Source organism: Tinamus guttatus, unplaced genomic scaffold (genome assembly GCF_059628265.1).
Source record: "Tinamus guttatus ecotype Peru unplaced genomic scaffold, ASM5962826v1 Tinamus_guttatus_pri_ptg000035l, whole genome shotgun sequence".
In the NCBI taxonomy this organism is placed as follows: Eukaryota; Metazoa; Chordata; class Aves; order Tinamiformes; family Tinamidae; genus Tinamus; species Tinamus guttatus.
Genome location: NW_028288569.1, coordinates 7744535 through 7768851, shown reverse-complemented (window position 1 = coordinate 7768851; position 24317 = coordinate 7744535). Strand labels below are relative to the sequence as shown.

The 24317-nt window shown below is 41.8% G+C and overlaps 1 protein-coding gene across 1 annotated transcript in view; it reads left to right on the top strand.

Annotated features, from left to right (window-relative positions):
• The first annotated feature begins 11582 nt into the window (after positions 1-11582).
• DCBLD2 (discoidin, CUB and LCCL domain containing 2) overlaps positions 11583-24317 on the top strand; it is a 36679-nt gene continuing 23944 nt past the window's right edge. Inside the window, exon 1 of the mRNA XM_088533700.1 lies at positions 11583-11702. Within this exon, the coding sequence (XP_088389826.1) occupies positions 11585-11702 (118 nt within the window). The 5' untranslated portion in view covers positions 11583-11584. The remainder of the gene's footprint in view (positions 11703-24317) is intronic.

Here is a 24317-nt window from a genome sequence, read left to right as displayed (position 1 = left end):
TTCCTTCTCTTAGAACAGCACATGGTGTAGAGTCCTTTTAGTACGCACGAAGGCAACTCTGTCTAGCAAGCCTCTGATTTATAGTTATGAAAAGACTGATTCATTCAATCCGTAGTCCTGCCTTCACAATGAAAAACATTTGTCCTATTGATTCAAGACATATTATATTTGTTTCAGCAGTGCCCACTTTATTCATTAAAGCTAGACCTCTATCCCATGAATAATCCCAATGTTTTTCAATAGGGCTACTTTACAGTAAAAGGCAGGATATTCTGGGAAGTCATAACAAAATTATGACCCTAAAAGAGGTGAAGGCTACAGAGTTTGTGAAACGGGGAAATTTTTAATTGTATTCTGAAGGATGTACTAGCAATCGTGGGGAAAAAAAAACAGGTAAAAAGCATAGCATAAAAGCATATCAGGAAAAAACATGTTGATACTAAAATGCAGTACAGTCCAGAAATAACTCCCAAAGGGAATCTTGGAAACACAAAAGCCTTGGACTTTTAAAAGCAGATTTGACAATGCAATAGAATATGTCCTGCATTTTTAAGCTGGCTAGCACAGATTTTTTCCATTTCTAGCTTCCTGGCACTAGCTTCCAGAGGGCTCCTGACACACGTGTCTGTGTTCCCTATCTCCTCTTTCCCTGACAGATGTTCTACTCCTCCTTAGAAGGGGAGTAACAGCACCCTTTACTGACTGTTCCTCAGATTTCACCCATAATTTAACTGCAGTTTTCAAGTACTGTTGCACTGCTTTGCACCTATTCCCCTGACCTTAGATGCAGCTAATTTCTGACTTCTAGGTGCTCCTCCTGTCTGCAGCTCAGAGGGGAGGGGGAAGGAAATGCTAGCTGCTTGTTGGCAGTTCTGTGCATGAAAATGATTTATTTTCAAGGCGCAGCTTACAACCTGCAGGTGTGATCCAAAACAAAAGTGCTTTTATTCATTTTGTTTAATATCCCATCCTGAAGTTTGTGGCACCAATAGCAGGAGATAGATTTTTGTAGAACTAAATACTTCTAATTTCTTTGCAATCTTTCTGCGTACAGTGCTGGATTTACATGCATTCCTCCCCTAAAATTAGGCTGGAGCCATTCTTCATCTTCCAGGGTTAGCTAATCCATCATTAGATGGACCCATGCAGATCTGTAGGAAATGTTTGCTTTTAAAGCCAAGCTTTCTTACATCAGCTTTTGACTTTTATTCACTTGGACAAGCTGATTAATGGTGTCAGTGTTGTACATTTGCTTTGCAATGAATACTGAGCAGATGTTATACTGGCTTGCTGCCCCACACCGTGCATGAAGAGGTCAGTTCTGCAAGACCTTGCGTTTCTGAGCGGTCTGTTACCAAAAGGTCAAAGGGTGCCCCTCAGTCTGTTTTGCGTCTAAGTATGATATTGACTAATCTTAGCTATTTTGATAGATTGATTCAGGTCTTCTGGGAAAGGCTTTATTTTAGAAGCATAGGGCCCAAACCTGACTTATCCCACTGGGCCAAACTTCTGCTGACTGCAAGAGCAATTTTCTCTGCAAGGACTTCAGTGTTGAACTAATTTTGAGGTGCTGCCATTATTCCGAGCATCTTCTCTCTCTGTAGACATGGTCTGTAGGAGAAGTAACATCTTTGTACCAAGCCAGTTGGACACAACACAGCATGTCAAATGGCAGCTGCCTCAGGTAGCATGGCACATTTACATTGCTGCAGTTCTGCTGGCCAGAAAAACTCTTCCTTTATAACAGTTCTTAAGACATGTAAGCTGAAGTAGGCCATCTTCTATCTGATGCTCATTTCCCTGATAATTGCACGTACGCTGTTTGTATTTCTCTCCCTAAGCACAAATCTCCTGGTTAGTTGTATTTCATTAAAATAAGCCCTTCTCTAGCTTAATAACCAACAAGTTTTTAAGGCTGAGAGGGTTTTTAAGTGAGAGTTGATGTACAATAAAAGCCTAAAGGTAATGAGGCTTTTGCTTACTGGACATCTTTAATATTCCCGGTGTACCTTTCCCAGAGTAAGCTCATTCTCAGCTTCGACATCCAATGGCTTTTAACCCATTTCATCATCTTCCACTTAGAATCATAGAATCATAGAATCATAGAATGCTTAGGGTTGGAAGGGACCTCTAGAGGTCATCTAGTCCAACCCCCCTGCACACGCAGGGTCACCTAGAGCACGTGGCACAGGGCTGCATCCAAGCGGGTTTTGAAGATCTCCAGAGAAGGAGACTCCACAACCTCTCTGGGCAGCCTGTTCCAGTGCTCTGTCACCCTCACTGTTAAAAAATTTTTCCTTAAGTTCCTGTGGAACTTTTGGTGCTTCAGTTTGCGGCCATTTCCTCTAGTTCTGTCAGTGGCCACCACTGAAAAGAGAGCAGCACCATCCTCTGCACTCCCTCCCTTGAGGTACTTATATACACTGATTAGATCCTCTCTCAGCCTTCTCTTCTCCAGGCTGAACAGGCCCAGCTCCCTGGGCCTATCCCCTTCAATACAAATTTTCAAGTAAGAAAGCTACGGAAAGGGTCTAAAGGTAGCGAGAAGAAGCCCCCTGAACAGAGGGGCACTTGTTCTCTCTGCCACTTGAAGCAACTGCCTTCCGCGCTGTCCCCACGCACCCGTCTGCACAAGGGAGGTGATGGTCGGGCCGCTCCTGCGGCACATGGGATGTAGATCAACATGCATACAAATACATCCTGGGGAACTCCATGTGCACCAGCACACGAACAGAGGCCTTAGTGCTGCCTGGGGATACTGGAGGTGCAGAGGAAATACATTAGTGTTGCTGGTTGGCTCTGACTGTTACAAACGTGTCTGAGAGGATACAGGAAGATTTCATGGTTGTGGTGGACAAAGGGCTTGTTTTAGTTCATCTCTCTTCTCCTGTCACTGCCAAGCTGTTTAGGAGACCGAGCACTGCACTTTCTATTTCAATCCTGAACTTACCACCTCTGAGAGGTGGTGGCAAGTGGTTGCTTTGGGGGAAACTGGGCTATTTTTACATCCTGATTTTTGACAACCTTTTGAGCTCAGTCGGATTCCAAGCTGGGATATTTCTGCTTACAGTCTCAGATAGAATCATGTACTTAATTGTATTATTTTAGGCTGTAAACTTGAAGAGTGAAAAGACCCTCCTGATGTGCAGCATTTTATTGAGCCATTCTATGTTCACGTTTTCTCAGGTAAGACACTGTTTTCCTTCTCAGTAAAAATGCCTACAGGCTTTTATTCCAAATAGTTAAAGAGAAACAGAAAGTTACTGCTCTAAACTCCAACATGGTCATTCTTGAGGACAAGCAATCCTCTTATGTGCCCCTTAGTCTTTTAGTTTGCCAGTTCTCCAACTAAGTGTCCCTTTCCTCGCATCTGCCACAACTCTCAGTTTCATGTATGTCTCTATCAAGACAGTGCAATACTTCTTTCAAAACTTTTAATATTTTGACCTTCTCATTTAAAGAAGAAGAAGAACTGCTATTGCAGTTAAAAGATACACCCTTTCTTTTTTTTTTGAATCTGAGTCATTTTTCCTGCAGTTCTAGCTTCATATTTCATCAGCACCAAATAGAGGGATGTCCACTGGCAGTGCATTACTTAAATCTATCCAAAAGATATAATCAGCTTTTATCACTGATCTGGTGTTCCTAGGCTTTATTTTCACATTTCAATTCTTCTTTACACTACAAATCATTTTACTCATCACAGTACTGATGTGGTTGCAACTCAGCTCAGGTCGCTTGCTTTGGTGGGACTGCAATCAATCAAACAAAAAACATTAGGCTTTAGTCCAGATTCCTTATCTGGAACACACGGGGTTGATACCGTTATGTTCATGGTCTGATTCACAATTTTCAGAGCAGACAAAATTTAATCTCTTGAAAAACTGAACCTCTCTGCTACCGAGATTACTAATCTCATCTACAAAAACAAAATAATGGCTCTATTTCTGAAACACAAAAATTTGCTTGATGCTTTACCCTTTGGATCTTAGCTTCCAGGTATTGTCTGAGCAGTACCCAGATAGTAACATCAGATTCTTAACCTTGTGATCCATCTTAACCAAGTTTGTGCTTATCTCTTAAGCTCCTCTGTAGAGAAACATTAGGCATAAACATATTATAACTAAATGTTGTCATCTGATGTATGTACATGGCACTTTCTTTAATTTGGGAATATATACTTGAAACATGCAGCATTTAACTCCCTTGTTGCATCCTCATGAAAGGCCTAAAAGTGTATATAAAGGTTATCTGTTCTCTTAATCATTTTCCTGATTTCATAAATGTGACCAGCTCTCTACAAGCATATAAATATGTCAGTAAAAACCTTCATCTTTTGGGGAGCTAAAAGTCTATTATGTCTCTAGTTAACCTAAGTTGGTAATTTGGAAGCAGAAATCAACGTATGATTCAACTTAGTAGAATGAAAAAAAATCAGAGGAGAGAATTAATATGGCAATGATACTGGCAATGAAGAGGAATGGAGGATACAGGCAACGTACAGAATCTGGGGAAGTTGCCCAACGTATGACAGATTATTTCAAAAAGTGGTTTTCATAAATGAAGCAAAGCTGAGGAGAAAGGAAACTAAGATCCTGACAAAAAATATAAATATCGAAAAGAATGTGCAGAAGAGCAGAGTCGTTAGAAAATAAAGAAGGGATTTATGGAAATAGGAGATTTATGGATCCAGGAGATTCATGGATCCTGATTCAGAAGAATCCTTACAAATTTAAGTGTGCTTTCCATTTCCATGGAAGCTAATCCACTATCTTGTGAGTAAGAGATAAATTGGTCCGATAGTAACGTTCAGCTTTCACCGAACCACAGTGTTCACTTCCTCCAGGGCATCTGGGCTGCTCAGTTCTTCGAGATCCTGTCTTGCTTTTTTTTTTTTGGAAGAGTGCCAAACCTGTAGCTACAACACACACACAACACAATTCCTCTTAAAATTTTTTAACTGTTTTTACTTTAAGCATCTTAGTAGTGCCAGGCAGTGATCCAATAAACATGAGCTGATTCAAGGGCAGAAGACAGTCTGAAATCCTGCCTAATATTTTCCTTCTCTATGTTACCATGTTTAACTAAACGAAAGTAGTTTATATTTTTTCCCGGCATTCTTGAATTGTTTCGCATTTACAATGCAATAAAAATGTAAAAGAAAATTGTTCTTGGAAATTATGCTACCGATTTTTCCCTTATAATGACTTTTAGACCCAGTAAAATTAACAGATGTTTCTTACTAAAATAAACTACAACTAAATTTAAAGTGGCTCATTTATAAACAGAAAACAATCATCAACCAAGTAACTACAGAGCATCAAATAAATGGCATTTACATATGGTTGTGAAGCTCCTACCCAAAGTGAATTAAAAATTAATCTTGGAAAAATTATCAGTGGTTTTTAAATGTTTCTGAGGATGAGATTAATTACACCCATTGATATGAATAATAAACAATCAATACTCATTTTCCTTTGTGAAAGGATGAAATCAGGTCCATTGGGCAACTAGGGCTTTGTCGTTGTTTTAAAAAAAACCTGTATAATAGGCAGGTAAATGAGAACAAAGAGAAAATGAGAATAAAGAGAGCACTAGAAGAATTTTTCCAATTTTTAGTAAATTAGAATTTAGCAAATTAGGATTAGTAATATATTATGCTATATAATATATACTAATTAGCAAAAAGTAGAACTGCAAAATGAGATGAAAATGAATGACTAATAATCATGAAACTAAGGCCTATATCCTGCAAACCTTTATCCCCGCATATTTAGCTAATGCCACAGAGGCTGCAAGACTCGCCAAGTGTTTGCAAGGTGGGGCACCAAACATTCAGCTTGGTTGTAGATCTGCAGTGTCTTTGGTTAATAAAATAACATCTGAAATATAAACTCCTGAAGCTCCAAAGATATTCCCAATCTGTAGAATCCATGATAAGTTAAGTCATTCACCATCCTCCATTGTTTTTCTTTGGATTTTTAATGAAAAATGCTCTAGAAATATTTATCAAAATGTGTTTCCCAAAAAGCAGGATTATGGCAAAGCAAAATAATAACCATTTCAACAATGGTTTTTCTACTGCTCTAATTTAAATACTTCAACAATTAAAAATAAGAAGTGGGTAGGGTTATGTTCCACTGTTGTAGCTGTTTAAAAATTATAAAGCATGTTTTTCAATGAATAATGCCTTCATCTGCTATAAATCCCAGACAGTTTCAGAGGTGGTGTGTTTTTCCATGGCATGTCAAACCAGCCTGGGTCCAATTGTTCATAGGCAGGCAACAGTTTATTTAGCTAAAAAATCTGCTAAGATTAAACAATTCCCTTAATGATCTTTCCGAAGTATGACCAAACTTTCCAGCACTGTGGTAAAAAAAAAGGCTTGTTTTGTCAATATATCTGCTGGATGACTGGTAGTGTCCAGGACTATTTATTTAATTAACGTGGCTTTGCAAGAATACTAGGAAAAACTAACAGAGCAGAAGACCTTGCTCAGGTCCTCTGCCATGTGGGTGAATTTTGCTCTTGGTAAATGCTAAAGAATATTCTGGCTAAATAAAATTCCACAGTTTAATTTAATTTGGAATATTATATGCTTAAAATTATTTGCATACCTAGGCATGATTTCTCAGCAGATTGCAAGATCAAAAGTATATACTGGATTTTTAGAAAGCACTTCTGCAAAGTTAATATGCAATAGGCAGGCTTTTGTCTCCTGTTTCTCTGGTGTTAAGACCTGTAAATTCATCAGCCAAATTTGACCATGCTACCACTGCAGCTGTAATCTAAACAACTTTAAGATAACATTTGATATGCCCATTAAGCAAACAATGTAATTCTTTTTGGCTGGAATCCCATTCATAAGCCCTGGAGTTGATTTTCTGAAAAAAAAAAAAAAACAGGTAAAGGGAATAATAATTCAGTGGATACCAGCAAGAAACTGTGAATCTGCTTATGGATCACAAGTGATTACCTGGGAACCGTTATAGTACTAACTTTGCAGGTCTGTGCTGGTATCGAAAAGGAGATTATTGCCCTTAGATGGAGGTGTAGCACTGCTGCTAGCTCGGTGGGTGGGCCTTGGGACTCACAGAACAAATCTGGTGGCATGTGTGAGATACAGAAGTTCAGAGCTTAAGGGATAAGGAAACAGAGGCAAAGATCTGATGTGGTGAAATAATATGGTGAAAGAATTCAATAATTTATCTTTTTTAAATGTATTGTTCTTTTTCCTCAGGTGCAGAAGAGTCAACCTCAGAATAAATCCTTATTTTAAGTAGAGAACACAGATAAGAAACTTGGGAAACTGGAGAACAAAAGATCTTTTTTTCTCATTTAGTACATTCATTGTCACTGCAGTATGAGATCTAGTCACTGCAATAGTATGAGATCTAGTAATTCGGAATCACAGAATCGTAATTTAGGTTGGAGATGATCACCAGAGGTTATCTAGTGCAAACCTTGCTCAAAATAGGTCTGATCAGATCAGGTTTCTCAGTTCTTTGTCCAGCCGAGATCCAAAGATGGAGAGTTACCAGCTTCTCTGGGCAGCCTGTTCCAGGTCTGACCACACCCATGGTGACATTTTTACTTGTTATCTACCGTGTGGAATTCCCCACGTTCCAGTTTTTGTGCCATTGCCTTTCACGCCATCACTGTGCATCGCTGAGAAGAGTCGAGCTCATCTCCACTTTATCCTCTGATTAGGGCATTACAGACAGCAACCAGGTCTCCTCAGCCTTTTCTGCAAGCTGAAGAGGTCCGGCTCCTCAGCCTCCCTTCGTACATCATATATTCTAGCCCCATCTGTCTCCACTTGCTGTCCTCCACTCGACTCAATATCCTCCAGTCTGTCAGTATCCTTCATGCACTGTGGGGAGCCCAAGCATGGACACAGTCCTCCAGATGCAGTCGTAGAAGCACAGAACAGGACTGCTTCCCTGGCCTGCTGGGCCTGCTAACGGAGCCCATGGTGCTGTTCCTGGCTGCAGGGCCCACTGCGGGCTCGGACACAACTTGCTGCCCACTTTGACCCCCAGACTCTTTTCTGCAGAGCAGCTTTCCAGATAGTCACCCCCTGCCCAGCCTGTCATGTGGCACAGGGTTATTCCCTGCTCAACGCAGGACTCCTGGCTCCTGCTGGACAGCGTGGGCCTCCAGGCAGCCCATTTCTCCAGCCTGTCCCGATCCCTCTGAATAGCAGCCCTGCCCTCCAGCTGAATTTAGCTTTCGAAATACAGTAACAGAAAGAGCTGGGGTGGGAAAGAAGCACTGCGGCCCAGAAGCCTCTCCAGGGAAAAGAGGGAACCAGATGGAGATGATGATAGTTTCATTTACTTCTGGAAGTTACTGCTAATGGGAAAGAAACATTACCAAGATGTTGGGGTGGCTAAGCATTCCTGTATCAGCATTAAGAAGTGAGTTGGAGCTTCTGTCCTACTCTCTTGCAAAGAAACTATTTGTATTCCTTTCTCAATACTTGTCAACTGGCTCCCTGATATTTATATTCTGTGATACTGTATTTGTGTGTGCCTTCCAAAATATGTTCATTGGGTATCTTTTTGATTTGATGACAGGGACAGTTGTAAGCCACAAAACAAAACAGAGCCCTTACGTACAGTTCTGCTTCCCCAGGAGGAGATGCCTGGGAACCCTCACAGGCTGAGAAGTGCAGTGCTGTGTAGCTGGTTTAATTAAACTCATTTTGTGGTGAAATTTTTAAGAAGGAGGAAGATTCTGAAAGCCAGGGACTCATCTGGATTTACCCAACTCTTCACTTTTGTTTTTTGTTGTTGTTGTTGTTGTTGTTGTGTAAAAAGTGTGTACTAAGGCAAGCCATCCAAACAGTTGTATCTCTAATGAAATAATATCCCTAATTCTTTGGCTTTATAGAATCCATAAATCTTCAAGGCATTTAGCGTGTAGAAGCATTCATAGTTTGTCACCACTTCCATCAGGATACTGTTTCTTTTGCAAAATAAGTAACTTAGGACTGCACATAAAGTATTTGTGGTCAGGGAATGTGGCTTTGGGACAAACTTCCAAGACAGATTAGGCAAAACCAGTCTCTGGCTGCTTTAGGAATTGTTACAAGTTTTCCCACCCCTTTTAGAAATAAACTCTTTGACACTCAGATATCCTATTCAGACAAACTATAAAAACCTTTGGAACTGTCAAATCAAGCTTACAAAATACCACACACAGCCTTCACAGCAGAAACAATCTGTTATCAGGTCAAAGACTCTTATTGACTTATGTGTAAGATGTTCAGTTGCTTCTGTTAATGTATGGCAGTATTAAGCCACAAATTATCCAAGGAGTGATTTTCCCAATACACCACAGATTCTCCTAATGATTGCTGATCTTAGGAATGTGCTCTCTGCAGCACAGAACAGATGTTATTGTAGTGATGTTACTGCTTCATGTGACCTGTGGTACCATCTTCTGCATCTGGCGTGTGGAGCAAAAGGAATGCGTACAAATTAACTTTGATTCATCTTCCATTATGTGTTGCCAAATTTCTTTAAAGAGCCTCATCTGAGATAGCCTTCCATTGATTTCAGTTTCATTGGTGTCTCCTCATGTGTTGCTAAAAATGTATCAAAAGAGGAAAATATGGAACTTACTAAAACCCTGATGCTGAAATATTCCCCATGCATGAAGGAAGCCGTCTTCTGATCGTGGGACCAAAAAACTCACAAATATGCATCAAAATTTGGCCGTCCTTAGTCTGAATAACAAAATCTATTCTATTTTCTTCCAAAACTAAGTAATAATGAACATAAAACAGTTCTACATTGGCACTACTGAAACTGGAGACGCCACAACACTTGCTGACTTGCAGCAATACAACGGAGAAATCCTTCAGGTCTGTACTGGCTGAGAGGCTGGTTTTTGGAAGATAATCCCAAATCCCACCTGCCTTGGTGTGAGAGAGAGCAGGGTCAGCAGAAGGCTGACAAGTTTCTATTCTGAAGCTGAAAGAAATGGGAAATTATGTTTTTAAGGGCACCTTTCTGGGACTGGAAGCGACAGTGTGGAAGTGCGGACACACAATGTCTCATGAGCATCACAGATTACGTGTATTTTATCTACCACTGACAGATGTGTCGTGAGGGCTGCGATGGTGGTGATAGCAGGAAGACAATTCTTTCATCCTTTTACCCGTTATGGTTAGGGTGCTGCTTTCCCCCCAAATACCCCCTCACAGCAACCTCAGGGAACTAATTCAGTATGAAGCCACCTCCTGCAAGTCTCTGCAAAACCAGCATTTTGCCAATATGCCATGATGGTAAGACATAAAGCTTTATTTGTATGTATGTATTTATTTATTTTTTAAAAATCACCTAGCCCTCATGGATAATTTCAACTGTCCAAAGCAAGCCCGCATGATTACATGGGGTGACCATTCCAAAGCCAAGAGCCAACTGGTAAGAACTGAAATTGCAACTTTTGGAGACCTCTTAGCCATTGTTTGTTTTTTCTTTTTTTCTCTTTTTTTTTCTAAAGAGCTGAAATTCCAGCGTTTATGCCGGTGTGGTGACCGGCAACAACGCTTCATGAACAACAGTGGTGCTCAAGTCTCCCAGGAGGTTTACTCCCTTTTCCAGGCAAATTTTGTTTCACTTGTCTATTTCGGGGGGAAGAAGGGGGAGCAGAAAACGAAGAAAGAAAGAAAGAAAGAAAGAGGAAAGAGGAAAGAGGAAAGAGAAAGAAAGAAAGAAAGAAAGAAAGAAAGAAAGAAAGAAAGAAAGAAAGAAAGAAAGAAAGAAAGAAAGAAAGAAAGAAAGAAAGAAAGAAAGAAAGAAAGAAAGAAAGAAAGAAAGAAAGAAAGAAAGAAAGAAAGAAAGAAAGAAAGAAAGAAAGAAGAAAGAAAGAGGAAAGAAAGAAAGAAAGAAAGAAAGAAAGAAAGAAAGAAAGAAAGAAAGAAAGAAAGAAAGAGGAAAGAAAGAAAGAAAGAAAGAAAGAAAGAAAGAAAGAAAGAGGAAAGAAAGAAAGAAAGAAAGAAAGAAAGAAAGAAAGAAAGAAAGAAAGAAAGAAAGAAAGAAAGAAAGAAAGAAAGAAAGAAAGAAAGAAAGAAAGAAAGAAAGAAAGAAAGAAAGACAAGGAAAAAAAAAGATTAAGAATAATAATAAAAGAAAAAAGGTAGGAGGTAGCCTTAGTGCAAGGGCAACGGAGCCCGGGATGCCGCCCGACCGGGGCGCTCAGCGCCGCGGGAGGAATTTGCGGGCCGGCACCGGGACCGGGTCCGCAGGCGGGCGCGGTCCTGGTCCCGCTCCCGCTCCCGGTCCCGCTCCCGCTCCCGGCTGCCGTCCCGGTGGCCGCGCGGGGGCGGCAGGAAGCGGGGCAGCCCCGCGGCGGCCGGGGGCCGCGCCGCGCACCCGGAAGCGGTTGGGCCGCTCGCAGGGGGCGGTTGGCGGCGGTTGGCGGCGCGCCCGCCCGCCCGCTCGCGCGCTCGCTGCCTCCTCCCTCCCGCTCTCGCTCGTTCGCTCGCAGGCGGCGGGCGCAGGGCAGAGACGCGGCCCGGCCCGGCCGCCCCGCAGCCCGCGATGCCCGGGGAGCGCCGGCCACGCCGCGGGGCATGGTGAGCGCGGGGCGGCCGCTCCCCGCGGGGACCCGCCGGGCGGCCGCGCTGCTCCGCCTCATCCTCCTCCTGCTGCTGCTGCTGCTGCTGCCGCGGGGCGCCCGGGCGCAGAAAGGTGGGTGCTGCCCGGGGCGGGCGAGCAAAGCGCCCGGGAAGGGGCAGCCCCGCGGCCGGCCCGCTCGGGAGCAGCCCCGGCCGCGGGGGAGCGGGGTCGGGGCTGGAGCACCGCGGTGCTGCGGGCAGCGGTATGACTAACGCCGGGAAGAAATGGACATATTTGGCACTTACGCCTCTTTAAATCCGTGCTGGAGGAGGAGTGGACCCGTCTGGGGCTGAGAGGAGACGGGACAACTTTATATTTTTGCGTGTAGTCTTTGAAAAGCTGCTGCTGGGTGGGCCAGGCGGCGGGAAGGTGCTGGATGAGGCCGCGGGAGCACCGCGCTTCGGGTGGCGGGCGCTGAGTGCTCGCATTGACCCAATGTGGCAAGTGGAGAGCAGACCGAGCTTGTCATTCCAGGAGAAAACTGTGGTAACCCGTGGGAATTAAAACCCGAAGTCGTTTCCTGCCAGCTTAGTGAGTGGGACCGGCCGGGCGCGCAGTCGGAGGTGCGCTCGAGGGGAGGAACTGTGCGGCGAGGAGCAGGACCGGCCGCTCCATCCAGGGTCGGTGGCTTTTACGTAAGGTGTCGTGCTAGTTAGTCCTCAAGACTTGCTCAGAGCCTCGCTGTTGAGGAGGAGGGAAACTCCCGTTTGTTGACAGGCTTCATTTCATTTGGCAGCAAAAAGCAGAGCCTGTTTCGAGGTTCGTGCCTCTGTCACTGGTACAGTGCTCTTCAGTGTAAGAGGCCGTTAGCACTTCTGAGAAAAGTTCTGCTTGCAAGTGACTGTTTCCTTGCCAAAATGTTTTCATTTATCTTCTTCCAGAGAAGACTGGGGAACCCATATTCTGCTGCCATAGTTGTAATTTGGGTGAAGAATCCCACATAGAAATGAAACCCATCTCTTTGGGTTCTGCACAAAACTACTGCTGAATGAGTGTATCAAATATATGCACAGACTTCTAAGAAGCCGCCTTAATTGCCAAGTAAAGTACCAAAAGCTTAGGAAATTCCACAGTTAATATTGCTTTTAAGCTTTTCTTTTCTTTTTTTTTTCTTTTTAAGAAATGTACAGTAGATGATGCGATGTAGGTACCCAGCCTCATTCGTTACATTAGGGAGGCTGATTCTCTGTTAATAAGCAGCTATTAATTTTCTTCCCCACTGTTCAGCAACTGTAAGCCCCATATTGTATGGTATTTCAATCCTGCTCTGAAGATAGAGTGCTTTCGTTTCTCGTAGACTTTTCTGGAGAGTACTTAAACTAGTACAAAGTGAATTAAAAATAATATGATTTTGGACAGTTTGAAACTCTTCTGAATTTTGGGTCAAATGTCTGCTTTATGTTTTCTTCCTCCTCCAAGACAGACCCAAAACTAGTGACGGACAAGGCAGAGATAATGCTGTGGTGTGTGTGCCTTTAACCTAGAGGTCCACTGTCCTGCCTTGTAGGATTAGGGCTTAGGGTCCGTCCCCACTTGCCACATTGAAAATCATCCAGCATTCGCTCATGCAGCCAAGAATCAGGGTCTTGAACCCAAGTGTCCTACTGTCTTGGGAAACGGGAGTGTTTTGTACAAGGTCGAGCTGCTTCAGAAACATTGGAAAAGGCTCAGCAAGAGAGTAGTCCGGAGTCTATTATAGATTCTCATGCACCTCACCCTGCCCAGCTGACTGCTGTGCAAGTTACCTCCTCTCCATCTTAAGACCACTGTGTGGTGATTCTTGGTTACAAGAAAAGTGATGTTAAGAAGATATTTAATGCATTGCAGTTGGTTTTCATGTAGTTTAGCAGCTGAGAATGAAGGCAGGCCAGCACCGTATAAGCCTCCTGCTCTTCCTAGAGTGTGTTTTGGAAAACAGTGCTCTTAGCAGATGTTTGGCTATTGACATAAATTCAGAGTGGCTTGCTTGTTAGGTAAACGTAGCTTGCTTTGTTCGTAGAAAACCATCAAAAACAGCTGAGAGAGAAATTCCCTGTATCTGTCATTCAAATAGATTTTTAAGTAATATTTTTGTTATTCTGAAGTTTGAAGATTGGACGGTTTTGCAGCAAGAACTTCATTTTGTTGCCACACGTAGGTTGATAGTCATCTGTGGCGCTTCCTTGGGAAATACTGACTTGTGTACAAAATAGCAACAAAGACCTAAGCTCAAAATAAATACACTTTTGCTTCTGAAGTTCCAAAACAATTTGAAGCGAGTTTGATTTTTTTTGTCACTTTTTCTTAAAAGCGTTTAACTTGGAATACTTGTTTCTGAACTCTTGCACCTCCTTCTAAACAGTTAGCAACCTTTCAGGGAATATTACAGGTATTACATTTTTTTTTCTTTTTTTCAATTTCAAACCTCATTGAAGAAAGTAAAAGGAAATGATGCGTCACTGTAGTTTCAAAATATATTTGTTTCAGTGGGGATGCCTTTCCGCAGCATCCTAAATAGCCCTTGGTGGCTCAAGCAGATGACTGTAGGGACTGGTGTGATTTCCTGACTGGAGAAGGTGGCTCTAGCTGTACGTCGGTTAGTTTCTTTCCAAGTGTCCTGAAGCAGGTGGTTGCCTTTGGGAATGGGGCTGTTGCAGCTCCGCAGCACCACACGCTCTTAAATAAAGCTGTCCTAGTAGTGAACACGAAATAGTTCAACCGGGCCAACCCCTGCTTCTGTTAGACATGCTTTAATGTTAATTTGAGGACAGAATATATTTCATCCATTTTTTAAAATCAAAATAATCCTTTGTGGGTTGGGCTTTGATCCTTTTCCTCCTAGCCAAGCCCAGCCAAGGGCAACATATGCAAAGGGGGGTGGAGGAGACACCACCCAATCTCATGGAGCAAGAGCAGAAAGGGGCACTAGCGTGAAGGGCAGCACACAAGCACTGCTCACACAGATGATTTTGCAGAGGTGCTTCAGTCTCGCCCCAGGAGCTCTCTACAAAGGCAGCAGGAAGGTGGCAGAAATGTGACTCTTAGACATTCAGAAGAGACCAGTATGGTATAGGCGGGAGCATGGAGGCTAACCCCCTCCATCCTTGTGCTGAGGCTTGTGGAGGGATTCCTCAAACCTGAGGCATAAAGTTCTGCCAGGTTTAGCAGGCAGAATTTGAAATGTTATCTCCTAATTCCACTTTTCTGATCCCATCTATTTGCCTTGCTACCCAGCATTGCACCTTTGAGGTAGACGCAGTGAGCGGAAGAAGTGTGGAAGAATCTTCCTGGTGGAGAACAAGCTGATTCTAGAGGCATAGACCTGGAAATGGTGAAAGTACAGAGGAATCTTTGAAAAATAAGAGTCTCACAAAGTTCTTTTTCCCCCCTCAGTTGCTGTTAGCCTTATTTGCGGTCATTTACACATCATACATAAAGATGGAGTCAGCTCCTCCTTAACAAACGGAGGAATTACCATTTTCTACAGTGCCCATCCTTGCTCCCAGAAGTCACTGCATTTTACTTGAGACTCGAGCAGTAACGTGCACACAGAAATAGCACTTTAAAAAAGCAAATATCTGAGCTAATGTTACTGTATATTGCTCATGCCACTGACCTTCCAGTGTAGGAGTGTTGTCTCCCTGAGGGAAATAATTTCCCTTAAACTGAAAGGAGGTGGAGGTGTTTGGTTTTCAAACTTTGGAGGAACATTTTCTCAGTTCATCAGCATTAAGTAAAAAAACGGTCTCCCCTTTTTTGCAAGCCTCCATCTGCATCACGCTTTGGGAAATGATGCGCTACCTCTTCAGTCTGATGGCTGCTGTTTTGCACGGTGTCTGTCATCGGCTGGTTAAGTGCTGCCTCAGCTGCATCATCTCTGAAAGCACAGATAATTATCAGTACATCCGCGATCCTTGGCTTGTTGGAGCGGCTGCTGCTCGACTTCTTTGCAAGTGCTCCAATGTCAGTTACTTTATCAATATTTTGAAGGGTTTTCAAGTGAAAGCTGAGCCAGAGCGAGGCCTGCCTGCACATTTAAGCTGTCGTGTCTGTGGCCGCACCCTGCGCTTCAGGGAAATGCTGCTCAGCATTGCCAGAAGTTTATTTTGTGCTCAGAGGATTTTCCTCCTTTTCTGCTCTTTTCTAAGGAAAAGTTGCTTTCAGATTAATTTCTTTAATCAAGTATTGTAAAACATCAGTGAGTCATTTCTTGACAGGAACGTTCTTAAAACAATAGAAAGGTGATGTTTCTTTGAGGTTGTTAAAATCTTCAGTAATGAGTTCAGGCAGGGTTTGTTCCGCACCAGTTTGGCTGCTGGCTTCCTGATTGTTTCACCAGGCTACATTTTGGGATTGATACGCCGGCACTTGTTAGTGGTCTGCAGCATCTGGATGCTTCTTCACGTTGGCATTTCTTACAAAACCTCTGCTTGTGTAGTCGTCACGTGCTGGTGTTAGATGGATTGTTTTTCTTAGCACAAACTGGCTTAAATAATTTTACTTTTGAGTTTTCAGTCTGTAAAGTTTGGACCAGCGAACAGTTGATGAATGCTGCAATTTAGTCATCAGCAGTCGCTTTGACTTAGGTGATACTAGTTGTACCCTGAAAGACAAGTATCTGAGTGCTTATCTTTGATAATAAGTGACAGCTTGTGTTCTTGAATGTTTCACTGTGAGCGTGCAGCGAGGCTCTAATTTTAATCATGTTCTCTAGATATATATATGATTGAAATACTTTTGCAGCTAAAAGTTAAAGTATAACACAAAGTGCATGAGCCACCAGAAGCACAGGGGTACTTAGCAGCTTCGTATTTTTTTAACAAGATAAATCCTGTTGAAGAAAATCTAAATGAATTGAGGATTTCTTGAAGCAGGATTTGTGTAAGTGGACGTGAGTATGTATTGGTCAGATGTGCTCATTTTCAAATTTTGCTGACATGAAAAGGCTATTTGAGTCTGTCTGTTCAATGCTGTGGGTTGCAAGACATGATTTGGCATATAAAAAGGCTTGTTTATTCATTATTTTCTTTAAATTATTTGATTGCTGCTCTTTGCAATCTCTGTTCTTAGCTACCTTATTGAAAGTACTAAGCTTCAAGTTTTCAGCTGAACGAAGCTCTGACCTTTTAACAGAAATGCCACGCATCTTGTTATTTGAAGGGTAATGTAATTAGGTAAATTCCAGTTCTGCACCATTGTTACGATAGCCTACATAGTTGTTGCATTAGTAAATGTTTTTGTGTAAGCTGAATAAAGTTTATGAACTTAGTTGTGTTATTCTTGGCAATAATAGCACTGAATAATAAGGAATTCATGCAAATGTCGTAAATAAAGTAGGTATATCTTTTAAGAATAAGCTAGAAACTTTTTTTTTATCCCAAGTGTTTAAAACTCACTACCTTTAGAAACACTCAAAAATTCTCTCTCTGAAGCTATCTTTAAATTCAATGTGAAAACTTTCTGGATAGTTAATTGAACATCCTAAATTAGGTTAGGTTAAAATAATGATTACCCAACTCTGATGAGCTGTAGTATGCAAAAAAAAATCTTACTGTAATCTAAATGACCCTTCAGGTTTTCAATTTTGTGAATCCAACTTTCCTTAACATGATTTATAAATAATGTTCACAGAAGTTCAATCTCATCAATCTTTTTTTTTTATTTCTCTTTGAAAAGTCTACATTTTTTATTTTTGTTGCTTTTTAAATAAATATTTTCTGTGTGCTTTTTTATACCAAACAAGTTTGTTTTCATCTGGCAAACTGTGTTACTATATCCATTTTGTAATCTGTAGCAGTAAAAACCTAGAAAATCAGTTGAGGATTTTAGATTTTTGTGGAGTTCAGACTTTTTTTTTTCTGTCATGTGATAAGCTAACAAAAATAAAGGTATTTCATTGATCAGTAGAAGTTTTACATGAGTGTTTTGCATTTTAGCCTTTCTCCATTTTTTGAGATGTAAAAATTCAGATACATAAGATTCAGCAAAATCATGGGAGACCATTTGGATTAACCATATTCCTCAGGTCACATACCATTTGGGTACTAAAATGTAAATGCAATAGTCAGATCTTTAATTCTTCCTTCTGAACCTTCTTACCGGACAAGTTGTTTCCTAATGAACTCCAGGTTCACAGAGGAGCCTTTCCTCATCCCAGATTGAAAGAGTATCCATCAGAAGGGTAATATCTTTACAGTTACTGATCTTTGGACCATCAGCCTTGCTGAAAATTGGTATATTATGCATGAGGTCACATAGATTTTCTGTTCTAACTTTTTCACTCACAGCGGTTCTTCTGTCTCTGTCTGACACACTGGTTTTCTCGGTTTCTTGAAGTGCTGTGAGAGTTAGTATTTCTCAGAGATGCACCAAATACTTAGTGGTGGACCAGGGAGCTTGAACACCTCAGTGTGCTTCTGAAAATGGTTGTGAGCAGAGAACTCTGCAATTTCAAAAAAGATACTGGTGTAAAAGCTTCCCAGAGTGAAGCTGTCAGTCATGCTACACTGATACTGCTGCTTTTGGACTACTAATTGAAAAAAACTGTAAATATTTTGCAAAATTGTTCCAGAATTGAGAGGTTAATTACTTTCATCCCTAAATGCCATTTTCTCTTCATACTCAGTGATCTGTTTGTGGTTTTCCTACTCCCAGATTTGGCAGTTATGACCCCCTTGTACATGCCATGTTACTAACTGCTGCCTTGCCACGAAGAGGAAATCTTTTCTGCTCTCTTAAGTGCTGTTTCTTGGAGAAGTAGCTTGTTTCAGCGCCCAGTTGCTGCTGGGGAAAGTGCTGAGAAAAGGGGCTAAGAGCCTTAAACTGTTTTAGCAATTTTGTTCGAGATCATGTAATACAGCCTGGTTTTGCACCTCTTTATATTGAGGTAGAGCCACAGTGATTTATATATATACGTATATACATACGTATGTATCACTCTGTGTGTTTGTATGTACATATATATATATATATATATACACACATCAGACTTGGTGTAGCTACTGGTAAATCTATGCTGATACTTTTATATTGATTTGGATATAAATATTTTTGTACTGACCAACCCTGCCAGCATGAAGGATATGCAAGTTCTTCAATATCCTGAAGGGAAAGGAGAGGAATTAGGAGAATAATAGAGGGTGAATTCAAGTGGTACAATTTCCCTCGGCTGCTTTAAAGAATTAGTTGTTGTTGACTCTGAAAGGATCCCTGGCTGCAGCGCTGGAGGCTGTTGGTGGGAAGCGTTGTGCCCCGTAACTTGCCAGCAAGTCCACAAGGACTTTCAGCGTTGGCAGCTCTCGCCTCTCCAGTGGGGCTGTGGCCAGTTAAGTCCATATCTGGGTGTTTTAACTTTGCTCCAAAGTGATTAGGATGTGGGAAAAAAAAAATCTTACCTTAATCAGTGTGGTGGCAAGCAGCCACGGGCAATTGATTCTTCTGTTATAAATCTGTTTTTGTGAAACGAGAAAGCCCCAAGCCCCATTATCTGTTAGCTGCTGTTTGTGTTTTGGTGTATAGTGGTGTCAGAACATGGCTCTGGACCGCAAGCAAAGGAAGAGAGATGCATTAAATGTGATGTTTTTACACGCTTTATGTGAAATCCAGTGGTGATTTGATTCTATCTTTTTCTCAAGCAGATTTGAAAAGGTCAAATAAAGCACTTTGATTAGTTTCCTTATGTCTTCATTTTTGAAGAGCTATTTTCAAGGTCTAGTGTTGTAATTTTGCCACTTGAAGAGCAGTGACTCAAAGGTGTAAATTTACTGTCACCTTTCCCCTTAATCCTCTTACGTTTTTCAGTGGTATTTAATGTCTGTTTTACAGATCCTATTCATAGAAGATCACAACTATGAAAATATCTTCCTTCGTAATGGATCGTTTATAGGGCAAAATTAGGAAAGAACTACAATGTCCTGATGAACAAATTGCGAATTATATTTAATGACACTGGAATTGAACCATACTGTTCATTACAAAAAAACACCAAATAATGATGAAACTGCTATGGAAAACGCGTGCTAGCAACTAAGGCAATGCTGCTACGTGTCGGCTTCGCAGGCAGAAGGAGATGCTGATGGAGCAGTGCGATACATTGGTGTGGGTTCGCAGTGGGACTGCAAGCTTCTTTCTGCCCTATGTGATGAGTGGTTTGAAAGATGCACTGAAGTTTGGGGGTCTGTTCCAGTGTCGAGGCTGCTTATTCTCATGTGCAGTTTTTCATGAACATCTGTGCATTTCTCTTTCATTTCCTTCCCGAGCTGTGTGTCTGCCATGTGGTGCGTGGAGCAGTGTTTATTTTTGTGAAAGCACTGGGGCAGGTGGCTAAGCGCGGGCAAGCTGTGGCTGCCATGCTGAAGGCAGTGCTTGGAACGGTCACTGTGGTTCAGCGAGGCTGGCGGATCAGGGGGGTTGCTGCAGCTCGTGTTACTGCCAGTACAGCGGTGTTACAGAATCCTCATTAAAGTGCTTTTCTGCATGTCTCACCTGCCTTTGTAGGCTTCTGCCCAGGTGCTACTTGAGCAAGTCCTTCTTGGCACCTTTGTTCCTGTCACCCCCCTGGCATCAGCAACCAAAAGCTCTGCAGCCCAAGCTGACCTTTCTGTTCTGTTCTTTTGAAGCAGTCATGGTAGCAGAGGAAGCAAACATCTTACCTGCTCTGAGAGGGCATTCTGCTTTAAAAGGTTACTGTCTCCTGGATGGTGAATTTAGCAAAGCTGAGTGCTAGGTTCTTTATGTCAAATAAGCCCAGGGGCTGAAAGCTACGACTGTGTTTCCAGGGATGGTAATTGAAAAGTTGTGTGTACAGATGAAAACGATGAAGTGCTAAGTATCACTAGCCCAGCATGTGGCTAGGGCTGCGAATTAAAACAGTTAAATTTTGTTATAATGACATCTTAATTTTGTCCTTTCGCTCTAACAACAAGAAGCTGCAGCTGTCTCTTTTACCTCCCCCTACCAGGAGCGGCAAACGTTTTGAAGGGCAAAATCCTTACTGTGTTTTGTCTTTCTTTTTGTTCCTGCTTCTGTAGCACCACAACCTGTGGTGCAGTGACTGTTTGAAGAGTGCCCCACAGCAGCGTGGTCCCAATTGGGATCCATGCCGTTTCAGGAGGGTTTAACATGCCCGCTGCACAGAGGTGCTGCTGCTGAAGGAAGTGGTCTCTGCCTTTTCCTCACTTTGCACTGTGCCGTCCTTCTGCCAAAGTACGGCTGACACATCTGCAGGGGGGTGAAGTGCTCCCAACCAGGCTTTTACCGAGGCAAGTGATTAGCCTAAAGGTGAAGGCGGATTGAGCTTGTTAGGAAAACGAACTCTGGCGGATGAGCAGAAACCCTGCTGAATAACATAGTTTTGTGGATTTGGTAGAAACAGCTCTGAGTTTGAGGGACAAAAATAAGAACAAACACAGCAAATAAAAACAAAGCACAACAACTTAAAAGCAATTTGCCATTTGTCTTCTCTTAATTCTTCAGTGTTTGTTTTCCATGGAAATTTTCTGGTGGTTGTGCAAACTTTCTTGTCCCTGCCCCCGAGAGAGCTAGAAGTCAATGCAGTGCCTTTCTGTGCAAAGAGTAGGGAAATACAATGCACAGCAGCTAAAGAGAAGAGGAGGGATTCTAGCAGTGTATCAAATCAGAAAGAGCTGCATATTTAGAGCTGAAATAAATGATTTACGGTGTCTTTTTTTCATAAATAATGCTAGTAGACCTGGTTTTGCCATTGTTCAGTTAAGAAAGATTTAATTACTTCCTGTATGTGGTCATAAACTTGCAGCTTGTACATGTAAAATTTCCTCAGGAAACCCACTGGTTAAATTGACTCTCTGCCAGAGGCCATGCCACGTGTTAAAATTGGGACTGCTGTTTTGATATGCATCAGTTAAGCTTTATAGACTGTAATCTTAAACTGTCTGAAGTCTGTTTTATCCTTCCTCTTTGAGTAAGGATTCTCTCATCTTCCAGATTAATTTTAAACGTGTTTGGGTAGTGAGAACAAGATCAGCAGTCATTAACAGAAGCCAGTCTCGGGGGGAGAAAGTTCTGATTAATTATCATTATAGTTGAAGTCAGTGTCTTTCGTGGGTTATTAATAGGGTATTTAGCCCCCGCTCCTGCATGTGCATATTCTCTTGTTACATTAAGTTTCACATTTTCTTCCGAGTGAGTGAGTGCATCCTCGTGCGTTTGTGCTGGTTTGAACTCTGTATTTTGCTGATGTGAAGTACTTGGGTATGAGAAGATATTTTAAACCATGTGTGTGATTACATCAGCCATCCGTGTGCCATGGCCCAGGGGTCATGCGTAGCGTGTTGGGATAATCCATGCAGGCTGCATTCGGAGGCTGCCTCGGAGGAGACAGATGCTTCTCCTGACGGTGGCAGCCTGCTTTCCTCCTCCAGCTTCCCAAGAAGCACCGATGCCACGGAGCATCGGCGTGTTTGTGTTTGCTGGGATGCACCAAGCTCAACGTGCATGTGCAGAGCTCGCAGCAAGTGTCGGCTGTAACGGGTATGTGCAAAACAGATGTGGTGCTTGGAGGAGCCGCGATTGGTAAAGTAGAAGGAAAGCGAGGGAGCTCTCAGCTGCGCGTGGCTGAAGCGCAGCCTTTATTCTGGAGCAATCGCTGAGCATTGCTCCCTGCTCCTGAGGATATATCTGTGCTGCATGCGTCTCTGGGATGATTGGTGGTGTTTATACCACTTGGGCAGAGATGGTGAAGCACCATATGTACGTACAGGGTGGCTCAAGAGTTATCCTTACAGAATCAATAAAATAAAATGAGGTTTCGTTGTTCTGCAGGTTTCACTGGAAGTAAATGGTAGAAATTTTCAAATAGCTCCTGAATGATGATGCTGTCCTTGGCAGACTCTCTCACATGCCAGACGTGCAATGGTAATCTTGAAATTCTTCAGGCGTGAAGTGTCTGGCACTTCTGCTATCACCAACCCAAATGAAACACATAGAAAAAAAGAGAAAGATCTAAAATATCTGGTCAGAATGAGCTACTTTTAGTATCGACTTCATGGTACAGTGACCTGTAGACGATGCTGTAGATGCAGTTCAGGGGCATTTGTTTTCCTTCACAACATGATTTGAGAGCAAGTTCTTTAGAGCAGATAGATTAGAGGAGTATTTTGGCCTGCTTGTTTTCACAAAAACCTGCAGCAGAAGGGAGATTAGAGATTTGTATATTCAGCAAATTGTGTAACACACATGAGAAAGTTTTTTATTTCTAGCTTCTGCTGGAAGCAAGACTGAATATTCCAGGCTGTGAGGGGAGATTTGATATTTCTTATAAACATGTCTTCAGAAGAAATATCTTGACAGCTTTTCAAAACTTGCAATATTTTATTTGCATTTTAGACCTAAAAGTATAGGAGTCTTTTTGGCTTTTGTTTGTTTGTAAAGGAGTGTTGCAGTTCTTTTGTCTTTCTTGTAAGAAGCATGCGTCATGCTCACCTTACAAATGCAATGATGGTATTTTTCCGTGTTTCTGAGACAGCCAAATATCAAACCAGTGAAGAGCACAGTTTAACTGTGTGTTAGGCATATTCTTTGCTGCTTTTAAGTGGAGAAATGTGCAACCTGGGCATGGTTTTAGTCCGGGGAGAGACCAGAACTTTCCTTTGTCTTTGGCTTCTGCCAGCGTATTCTGAAGAAGCAAAAATGTGAGGAAGAATCCCAGGGATGTGCATTACTGGCATTCCTGGCTGTAGGAAATAGTGTTTCTGCATTACTCGTATTCCTGATTGTAAAATTAGTGTTCCTGTGTGGTTACTTCATTGCACTAATAGCCCCATGGAAATAAGAAATAGTTACCTGGCAGGTATTGTAGAGCTTGCATGATTTCATGTTCAAAAGGCCCCTGCGTTAGTGTTTCTGCATAATATTTTCAACCTATAAATGAGTGAACAGTTGCTTGCCGCCATCATGGAAGCTGCTTACTTACTGCAAGTCAGGAAAAGCCCAGGGAAATGACTGACTGACTCATTGCTTTTGTTTAGGACATAACCTAAAAGTGATTGTGGCTTAACCTGAAAAATTAAATTTCTATGTCTGCAGTGTAAAAAAAATTTGAAGTATTAGCCACAAATATCAGCATGAATAAAGCCATAGCATTTATTTATCATTACAGTTGTTGTTAAAAGAGTATATGTCATATATTTTGCAACTCAAATGAATATTTACTGTTGAAAAGCCATCCTTTCTATCAAAGGAGCCAGTGTTTTTCCCAAATGTTAATAATATTATGAATAACGAGACCTCTGACATTCAGAAGTTTCTTAACTAATAACCAAGGCCATACAAGTTTTGAATAAAAAGTTTTTCATTTGCTCTTAGTTTTATAACATCTCTTTGGAAAGAAACCAAGATTAAAATAATACACAAAATGTGCCACTGAAGCTATCCTTTTGGTAACATTGGACGATTGCATATTCATGTGACAATTTAGGAAGGTTAGGTACAATATTTTTTGCTAAGGGGAAATGTAAATTAGCAGAGTGTGATTCATCACCCAAATGGAAATATTACAGGCCAGAGAATGGAACAAACTGTTTTAAAGTAAACTGCTGAAAACAGACAACGAGAAACATTTTGTTTGCACTAAAGCAGATATTTCAGTTACCTTTCCTAAAAGCAGGTAAATTGTTTTGAGTCAAGACTGCTAGCAGAAAGGAGCTCACGGCGCCCATCTGTTTGCAATAG